We start from the raw sequence: 10,098 nt of genomic DNA, 5'->3' as shown, positions 1-10,098 counted from the left end.
GTGTGTGTGTGTGTGTGTGTGTGTGTGTGTGTGTGTGTAAATGACAGTGGAGGGGAAGGCCCAACCTCTCACAGTTCCACATGTTCTACCACGTTTCTTTGGGGTATTTGATGAGGCTGATGATTTTAGAACCGACAATGTTGCTCCTGAATCTACTCAGGAAGTGAGCTAGTGTCTTGACATAGTTGTGGCTGGCAGTGGCAATTTCTTGTAACCTCCTTCATGGTCATTGCACACAGCAAATGTGGAGCTTCCCTTTTATACACGTTGACCTGGCTTCAGAGTAACCGATAGCACACTTTACTTGGTCATAAGTAATAGTTTACTGTGGCTCGGCCCTGTGATGTGATGTGTTTGTTGTACTGCTCCACTTTTGCCGTCCGCTCTCTGTCTGATGGTTGAATTGGAGATCTGCCATCATTCTTGTGAGCTTCAAGGTATTTGCTGCATCAGTGTCCACACCGGCCACACAGATGGCACGTATTTGGAACACAGAGTCCTTGTTGACCACCAGGACCACCTTTCCCTTGCTTCACCTTCACCTTTTAACCTGTGCCTGCACTTTTCTTCCATGACAATGTCACACTTCTTGTCTTTTCTCTTTCCAGGCGTCCCTCATCCAGTCTGCAGTTCTCTTGTTCTCTTACTTGTGCAGTGCAGTCAGAGGCAAAGACCAAGATCAGGGTAAAGACTCATTCTGCTGCAGCACACAGACTATAGATGTGAATTAGTCTGACATGTATCTGCTTGTTTTCCAACAGCAACCAGCACCGGACGGTAAAGAGACAGAGCAGTTTGTTGTTTTAGAGAAAATATGTCGTCCAGTTCTGTGACCCCCATGTCGGCTTCAAAAGGACGATCCACGTCAGTCATCCTGGTTGTTTATGAAACTGCCTCAGAGGCGCTTATCTGTACAGTCATTGTTCTGCTTCAGGAAGTGAAACCTGAGTTTCTAGATTCATCTGGAACTGCTTCAGGCGTCACTGTGTTTGCCAAAATCAGTGACACGAACTTATGAAGCATCAACTAGATTCCTCATTCCAACGGAAACATGTCAACAGCTCTGCAGAAACTCTAACCACAAAATTGCCATGCTTCAGCAATAACACTATGAAAAGGTTACATAAATGCTGGGGGTGTGTTGGAGGAGGAGTCAGGTGGCGTCCAGCAGGATATAAGAAACCATGAAATGCCACAAAGCATCACATCAGACCCAGAAGCTCACGGTCGACATCAAGATGACTCAGCAGATCTGCAAGACTTCACCAGGTGAGGAGGAAGCTTGATGGAGCAGAGAGACTTTAGTCTTGGTTGATCCATGCATTGTTCAGCGAACAGTATCCGACTGTTCACTTTGCATTTTAATCTCTTTTGTCGGTGGCGTCGTCCACTGTAAAAAGACGACGTGTGAGGACAGACTTTTGATGTAGATAATATTCACAGTTTTGGCCTCTAACAAGGACATGTCAACTAAAACCTTTGTTTCTGTGATTTTATTAGATATTATCTGTAATTTAACTAAACAGGGAAAAAGCTGTACTGATTGTTTTTTTTAAATCTCTTTTTGAAGTGTGTCAAGGTGACAATCTGTCCCATGGATCTGGTTTTACTGGTGTCAATCAGACACTTGTTGCTCATTTACTACCATTCGTCGCAGAATTCAATAACAGCAATAATCCCAAAAATGTATAATTAAATAACATACACAGAAAACATAAATTGCTTGCAGAAGCTGTAGAAACAGAATCAATTGCTGCATTTTTAAATGAGCCACAAGGTCCTTGAACTGTTCATCTGTGACGTGTTCTTCACTTGGAAAACGTCACCAAACCTACGACTAAATTGTGGTGTTGCATCAAAATGATTTGTTTCCAAACGCCTGGTTTAAAAAACCACTTTAGATTTCATTGAAAATGCCCACAGTGAGGAAAAATGAGACAGTTTCCCTGACAAGGTGCTGCCAGAGCCACATTGATCTGTGCTGTGTTGAAGCATTCAGTCATCTGTAGAAACCTAAAGACCTTCTCTGATGTTTTCACTTTGCAGCTGTAGCCTCAGACTGCACGTCACTGACAAGAAACTAGACGAGCTGAACTTAATGAAACATCAAATTCAACCCAAACTAAAACAGTCTTTTGAAATCAACAAGACAGGTGCTCAGTTCCTTTATGTTTGTCAGCAGAAGGAGACATGGCCTCTGATTCTATGACGGTGGCGGCTCTTGGTCGACCTTTCACTCTTGGGATGTTCTACGATGCTGTCAAAGACGAACTGGTTCCAGGTAGGTCTGGATTTGGACTACGGGCCCTCAGAAGCTCGATCACGCCTCCATCAAAGTCTTTATTCAGCCAGCATTGCTTCATGTGCTACACTGTCATCTATTTCAATTTTAAAACAGCATTTTGGTTCCAGGCGTTGTGAGTGACTTGGTTTCACCATTTCTCTCACCAACAACGTATCAGAAAAAAGTATTTCTGAATGTACAGTCATGAACCAAAGTTTACGTCCACTTGTGAGGACATTTATCATGTCAGTCTTGAGTTTCTAATGACTCCTAGAACTCTGAATTTAATGACAGAATGATTGAAACCCATGTGTCTGATAAAAAAAAAATAAACAGGCATTTTGGTTCTTTCATAGATTTTTTAAAGGTTTTCTGGAAATCGAACAAAATCTGCTGGGACAAAAATTTACAGTTGAAACCAGAAGTTCACATTCACTGTATAAAAAGACAAAACCTTTTTATTTCACTGTCTGACATTAAATCAGACTAAACGTTTCCTGTTTCAGGTCAGTCAGGATCACCAACATTATTTCTATTTGCCAAACGCCAGATTATGAGAGAATTGTTTATTCCTTTCTTCAGAGTCAGAAGTTTCCATTCATCTCCTCAGTATCTGGTAGCGTTGCCTTTAAACTCTATGACTTGGGTCAAACGTTCTGGGTTTCCTTCCACAAGCTTCTCACAACAGTCTGATGAGTTCTGGCCCATTCCTCCTGACGGAACTGGTGGAACTGGGTCGGGTTTGTTGGTCTCCTTGCTCCACTGATGTTCTCCAGGATGGAGATCAGGGCTTTGTGATGGCCACTCCACAACACTGACTCTGTTGTCCTGAAGCCTCTCTGTAGCTAATCTGGTGCTATGCTGAGGGTCATTGTCCATCTGAAGACCCACTAGTGTCCAAGCTGTAACTTCCTGCTGATGTCTGGAGATGTTGCTTCAGTATCTCCACATCATGTTCTTTCCTCATGATGCCGTCTATTGTGTGAAGGTCACCAGTCCCTCCACAGCATGATGCTGCCTCCCCCGTGCTTCACAGCTGGGATGGTGTTCTCAGGCTTCAAACTTCCTCCTTCTTCATTGGTCCATCTACTTTGTGTAAAGCTCCAGGTCCACTGGCAGTAGAACAGAACCAGAGCATGATGCTGCCACCTCCATGTTGATGGTAGGTTTGGTGTTCTTGGGGCTAAAGGCCTGACCTTCTCTCCTCCAGACATGTTTCTGCTCAGTTTTTGTTCCATCTGACCAGAACTTTCCTCCAGAAGGCCTTTTCTTTGTCCATGTGTTCAGCAGCAGACTTCAGTGGAGCTTTAAGGTTCTGCTTCTAGAGCAGGGCTCCAGACTTTTTTGACAGTGTGTGAGTTAAAATTTCAAGTGGTCGCATTGGTGCAAGTGCATGATGATCATTAAGTTGTATTGCATTGGCTGCTCTTTGCTGATTCCTGGTTGACTCTTGACCATCCTGACCAGTCGTCTCTCAGCAGCAGCTGGTAGTTTGTGTTTCCTTCCTGATGGTGGCAGTAACACAACTGGACCATGAACTTTATGCTGACACACTGATGGTTCTGGGATCTGAAGCTGTTCTGAAATGGCTCCAAGTGACTTTCTGACTTGTTGAAGTCAATAATTGTCTTTTCCAGATCTTTGCTGAACTCCTCAGACTTTCCTACTGTAGAGTTTGTGTCTAGTGAGTGGATCAGATGGTTCTGTTTAAACTGGATCAGAGGAGTCAGCAGCTGGAGTCAATCAGAACCACTCAGGAGAAGTTGAGAGGCCATGAAACTGACAAAATTTGATGAACAAGTTCCTGCATCACCAAAGCTGTTAAAGTTGCTGCATGTATCTCTGGGATCCAGCAGATTTTGTCATATTTCCAGAAGACATATAAAAATCTATGAAAGAGCCAAAATGCATGATTGTTTTTTGCAACAAAGACTTGGGTGTTTGAATGATTCCATCATAGCAAATTCTGAGTCATTGGAAACTCAAGACTGACATGATACACATGGTCTTTACAAGTGTCTGGAAACTTTGGTTCACGACTGGAAGTTTGATGTAACTTTAAAATGCTTTCTATTCACTGACATTTTGTCACACAAACAACTGGCATCAATGGAAAGCTCATGTTGTGCAGTTTCTTTTGATATGTTGTACACTTCACTACAACAAATACTTCAGGAGCGACTCAACTGAGCTGAAGGGATGTGAATTTGGAGGCAAACTGCATCTGTTGGGCTCCAAGGTTAACAGAATGAATGTTCTACCTCATCAAATCACAAATGTGTTCCCTTCACTGTAGGTGTCACACTGTGGGATGTCAAAACTCTACAAGACAACATCGTGGAGACTACGCAGCCCACCAGTGCGTTTCAGATTTCTACCTCTGACACCACTGAATCCAAGTCCTCAATGCTGAATATTGAAGCTTCTCTGAAACTCAGTTTCATGAGTGGACTGGTTGAAGTTGAAGGATCTGCCAACTATCTGAATGATCAGAAGCAGTTCAGGAATCAGAGCAGAGTCACTTTTCAGTACAAAGCCACCACCAACTTCAAACAGCTGAACATGGCGGCCATCAGCAACCTGAACGAAGAGCAGCGAAGTGTTATTGAGAGAGGTTCTGCCACACATGTTGTCACCGGCGTCCTTTATGGAGCCAACGCTTTCTTTGTGTTTGACACCAAGAAGGTAGAAGCTGAGAGCGTTCAGGAACTGGAGGGCAGCATGCGAGCTTTGATAAAGAAGATTCCATCTTTTGATGTTGATGGGAAAGTTGACATTCACTTGACAGAGGAAGAAAAAGCCCTGGCTCAACAATTCTCTTGTAAATTCTTCGGAGACTTTATTCTTGAAAGCAACCCTTCAACATTCAAAGAGGCAGTGAAAGCTTATGCAGGGCTGCCAACGCTGGTGAGACAAAACTCTGTTCCACTGACGGTCTGGCTGATGCCGCTGAAGATTCTGGAACCGAAAGCTCCTGAGCTGATAAATGACATCAGTGCTGGGTTGCTGATAAAAATTGAAGACGTCCTGGATGATCTGAAAAGGATGGAAACGAGATGCAACGACTCCCTGACTGACCAAGTGGTGGAAGACTTTCCACAGCTTCGAGATGGGTTGACACGTTTCCAAAAGCTGTGTAAGTATTACTCAACTGAACTCCAGAAGAAAGTGGCGAAGAAACTTCCCTCCATCCGTGAAGGCAAAGAGGACGAGAGCTCGCTGAGAGACGTCTTTAACAACAGAGCAACGTCCCCGTTCAGCCATGACGAACTAAGCAAGTGGATGCACTGCAAAGAGAGAGAAGTCAACGTGGTCTTGGCCTGTGTGGAGAGGGTGAAGGGAAAGGAAGTGCAGATCGTCGCAGATCAGTCAGAGCTGGAAAGAGAGCTCTTCAAACCTGAAGCAAAACACAGTAGGTGCTTTGTTTTCACCTCTCTGGAAATTGCTGACCCCTGCCTGGACGCCATGAAAAACTACTTGGATGGATGTGAGTCAGGAAGCGTCGCTGCAGAGCCGACGTACATCTCAGATCACGTTTTAGATGAAATGAGAAACACTGCTGATGACTTTAAAAAGATGCGCTCGTACAAGGAATCAGCTGGTTATAAATACTTTATAGCAGCCATCGTAGACAAGAAGCACCCAGGAGCATCCATCTGCACATACCACAACGGCATTTTGATCAATGTTGGTACATAGTTTTAAAAGATCAGTAGTTGAAGGAAGGGTTTAGCTTTTTGAATCCTTCTGGCCAATTTTTAACCAAATTGGGAACAAAAGTTCTCTTTTTGGACAATTTCTGACCTGATTTGGAAGAAATTTTATTTCCTCTCCTTTTTTTTTTTTTTTTTAATGAAGCTATTTTAAACAAATGTTGAGGTTTTTTGGCCTTTACCAAAAAAAACACCAAAAACCACCAAAAACCATCACAACAAGCGAGTTTAAATAATTATGGGCAAGTTTTTGTATTTTTTTTTCTCTCTTTTTTTGGCCCAATTGTTCATTCATTTTGGGGCATTTTGGACAAGTTTTACATAATTTGGGACAAATTTTGAGGCATTTTGGAGACTTTTTAATCATTTTATAACTGTTCTTGAATAATCTGAATAAACTTTGAGTCACTTTGGACAAAATATGAGTTCTGTTGGACAGTTTTTTATGTGACTTGGAATAAAATTTAATGGTCTTTTGAACAAATTTTAGACTAATTTTGAGGCATTTTGACCAGACTTGGAGTCATCTTGGACCCAGTTTGAGTCCTTTTGGACAATATTTGTCGGTCATTTTGGACGCTGTTAAGTCATTTGGACAAATATTACCTCAATATTTATCCATTTTCAATCATTTTGGATCATTTTGGACAATACTTAACCTAATTCCACCACTGTGAAGTCTCACACTCAGATTTTTCAGAATGGAGATGCAGACATGGAGATATGTTGTGTTGTGTTGACAGAATATAATCGTTTGTTTTTTTGGCACATTTTTAAATGGAAAATGCATCATCGAGTGATTTGGGTGAAATATTGTGATTTTACACTCAAGATTGTGGGTTTTGTTTTTATTTTTGAGAAGCTGGTTTTGAGTTGTGTTTTTTTTTTTTTTTTGGCAGAATATAATCATTGCTAACAGCCTGTTTGTATCACGCTTTAAAATGGAAAATGAACAATAGGAGTGGTTTTGGTGAAATATTGTGATTTGAAGCTCAAGATCTTGTGGTTTGTTTTTGTTGTGGGGAAGCCAGTTGATTTGTTGTTTTACTTTATTTTGTCCACATTTTTAATCAGCATGACGAAGTGGTTTTGGTGAACTGTGATGATTTTAACCTGAGATTGTGTTTGTGTGATGTCCAGAGCAGAACAATCGGTTGTAGTCGACTCTTCAGAGACGTGAACTTTTGTCTTTTTCTTCTTGAACAAGCATCGAGTAGAAACCTGGTGCAGCTCTCTTGATTTTGAAGATAAATTCACGTGACGATGACTCTCTGCTGGTAAATCTACCGTGAGACGATGTTTGTTCTGTCTTTGAGTAAAAAAACGTTGAATAAAGTAACGTCCTGGGTTGAACTCTGTGTGCTGAACTTCTTCTTCCTTTTGGGTCCATAAATGAGCTGCGAGAAATGATTTATGACCTGATGATGCTAAATGATCTGTTATGGAGCAGCAGAGAGACAGAAATTTATTTCAGCAATCAGTGTGTTAAAGAGCAGCTTCAGAGATAAAAATCAAACCGGTCGTCTAATTCATCTGCTTCAGGAGAAATCTGAAGTTATTCCAGATTGTTTTCTGATTTATTTTTACTATTATTTCTATATTAAGCCATTCAAAGTAAGTTGTTTTTGTGTCCTGTCACATTTTTTTTGGACTGTTTGATTCATTATGAAGAAGGAGAGAACTCAGACACGTTGATTATTCATTTTATAAAAACTGACAAGAAACTGGAATAAACGAGTGTCAGCGTGATAATTTCTGAGCGTAACTTGAAAATATCTCGTTATAATGTGGAAAATATCTCAAAATATGAAAATGCAATGAAATAAAGTCACATTTTATCAAATATTTCCGACAAGAAAATGGAAATAATCTAGAATCTACGTGTCCAACGTTGTGTCTGCAGGTGTTTCCAACACTCGTGGCTCCACATGCTGCAGATATTGACATTTTTACAGCTTCTCCAGACTTTTCAGAGGCCAGCTGTAGACGGATGTTTGGCCGAGCTGAATGCAACTCAAGCCTCAACGTCCAAAACAAACGAGCGCAGTGGTTCAATATGTTCGCCTGTGTGAATTTACTTCTGCAACACGCCTGTTTCTTTTTCTCAAAAGCAGCCATTTCTCCTCCTCGTATAATCACTCGGTTCACATTATCCACACGATCACGACGTCGTCCCAGAGGTAATAAAACTCACCATTAATATCCAAAACAAGCCGCTTTTGGTGCCAATTTGTTAAAGTTTCTCGTCTCAATTTTCAATTTGCTTTGACGGAGGGAGGAAGATGAAATGAAGTCATTCACTGGAAAGAATCGTTTTTCTTTCTGTTCAGCGCGATACCCTGTTGAACAAACTGCTGGGGATAATTGCACCGACGCTCTCTGCCTGCTTACAGTCATTTAACACGGAGTCGTGACTGCACAGTTTAATTAATTTCATCGCGAACGCTGCAGAAACAGCAGCGCAGCTCGGCGTTAGGAACAAAAAGTCGTCTCCATTAAGCTGTAAACAGCAGAGATGGAGGAATAATTGGGGTCTTGTCTCCTTTAAAATGTGGGCTGATGATTCCATTTACGATTAAAAACGATAATTCAGATCTGTAAAAGACATAAATCTATCAAAGCCCCTAATTACATTTCAATCTGAAGCAAGATCCACCACATTAACACGCAGCAGAAGCGAGGGCTCGTCTGCGATGTCCTTCAGCGTCACATGATTCCAAATTGAATCACCTCCGAGTAACTGCAGGTGAGCGCGAGAGAATTTCCTCTGAAGTAGAAACTCAGCAGAAGCGAATCCACCGGTGATCTCTGTCTGCCTCTCAGAAAACCTGAGGCTTCACCGAGATGGATGTTGTGCAAAATTACTCCAATTTTGTTCAAAAGGCTCAAAACTTGTTCTAAAGCGAGTTAAAATTCGTCCAAAATGGCTCAAGATTTGTGCAAAATTATTCAAAGTTTTGTCCAAAATTATTTTTCCAAAAGCAACATGTGAGCGGAGCAAAAGTGAAAGTATCCGGAGAGCAGATGACGGTGTTTGTACCACTGTGCCAGAAGCGCTGCTCGATTCCAAGGAATAAATGAGCAAACCGAAGTTTCTGAGCAACACAAGCGAGATGGCGCAGAAAATTCAATCATCCGTCATGAATCTTTGTTGTTGTTGAGCCAGCAGTGACATACAGGAAATACGAAAGTCGCTTTAAAACAAACAAACAAACAAAAAAAACAAATCTGGGCAATTTCCCAAATTTCTGGAAAGCAAGTTGAGCATCGCCAACTTGTCTTTGGGATATTCAGCTCGACGAAAAGAAAAGATGGTTAAACTTAATACTCAAAATTCTGCATTAGTTCATTCAAAACTATTCACTTCATTTTTCTTCCCCTTGAGCAGTTAAAGTTGTGAGTTAGAGGATTTGTATGCTGACAAAAATGGGAATGTGACCCACAGTGGGCTAATATTTAGCGGTAAAATGTGGCCACCTTGTGTGCTGGTTTTGCTTTAGAGATGTAAATATTATGTGTTGAAATGAACAACAGCTTCTTAAAATAATAATACAAAGAGTTATTTTCCAGCAATTTCATTTTTGAATTAATTGATGTCCTAAAAGTGAATACATGAACACAAATGTAAAAAAAATCCAAAATAACTACTAAAGAAAATCTCATTGGAGCAACTTATGGCAACTTAAAGCACGGTGGTGGCAGCATCATGATGTGAAGCGCGGCGGTGGCGGCGGCGTGACGTGAAGCACGGCGGCGCGACGTGAAGCGCGGCGGCGGCAGCATCAATGATGAAGCACGGCGGTGGCAGCATCATGACGTGAAGCACGGCGGCAGCAGCGTCATGACGTGAAGCACGGCGGCGGCGCGACGTGAAGCGCGGCGGTGGCAGCGTCAATGATGAAGCACGGCGGTGGCAGCATCATGACGTGAAGCACGGCGGCGGCAGCGTCATGACGTGAAGCACGGCGGCGGCGCGACGTGAAGCGTGGCGGCGGCAGCGTCATGATGAAGCACGGCGGTGGCAGCATCATGACGTGAAGCACGGCGGTGGCAGCATCATGACGTGAAGCACGGCGGTGGCAGCATCATGATGAAGCACGG

General features: G+C 42.2%; 1 protein-coding gene across 2 annotated transcripts; it reads left to right on the top strand.

Annotated features, from left to right (window-relative positions):
• Positions 1 to 1,187: 1,187 nt before the first annotated feature.
• LOC103361135 (verrucotoxin subunit beta-like) lies at positions 1,188 to 7,007 on the top strand. Of its 2 annotated transcripts, none has more exons than XM_008287145.1 (3): positions 1,188 to 1,269; positions 2,183 to 2,281; positions 4,581 to 7,007. In XM_008287145.1, the coding sequence occupies exons 1-3, from the start codon at positions 1,239 to 1,241 to the stop codon at positions 5,981 to 5,983; spliced, it is 1,533 nt and encodes a 510-aa protein (XP_008285367.1). In that variant the 5' UTR covers positions 1,188 to 1,238; the 3' UTR covers positions 5,984 to 7,007. The 2 variants fall into 2 exon arrangements, with proteins under 2 accessions (XP_008285367.1, XP_008285366.1); XM_008287144.1 differs by having other exon boundaries at positions 1,194 to 1,269; positions 2,180 to 2,281.
• The last annotated feature ends 3,091 nt before the right edge of the window (positions 7,008 to 10,098 follow it).

The sequence above is a fragment of the Stegastes partitus genome, unplaced genomic scaffold, assembly GCF_000690725.1.
Source record: "Stegastes partitus isolate 25-593 unplaced genomic scaffold, Stegastes_partitus-1.0.2 Scaffold488, whole genome shotgun sequence".
Taxonomy (NCBI): Eukaryota; Metazoa; Chordata; class Actinopteri; family Pomacentridae; genus Stegastes; species Stegastes partitus.
Note: the sequence above shows the minus strand (reverse complement) of the source record. Positions and strands in the feature narration are given on the sequence as shown.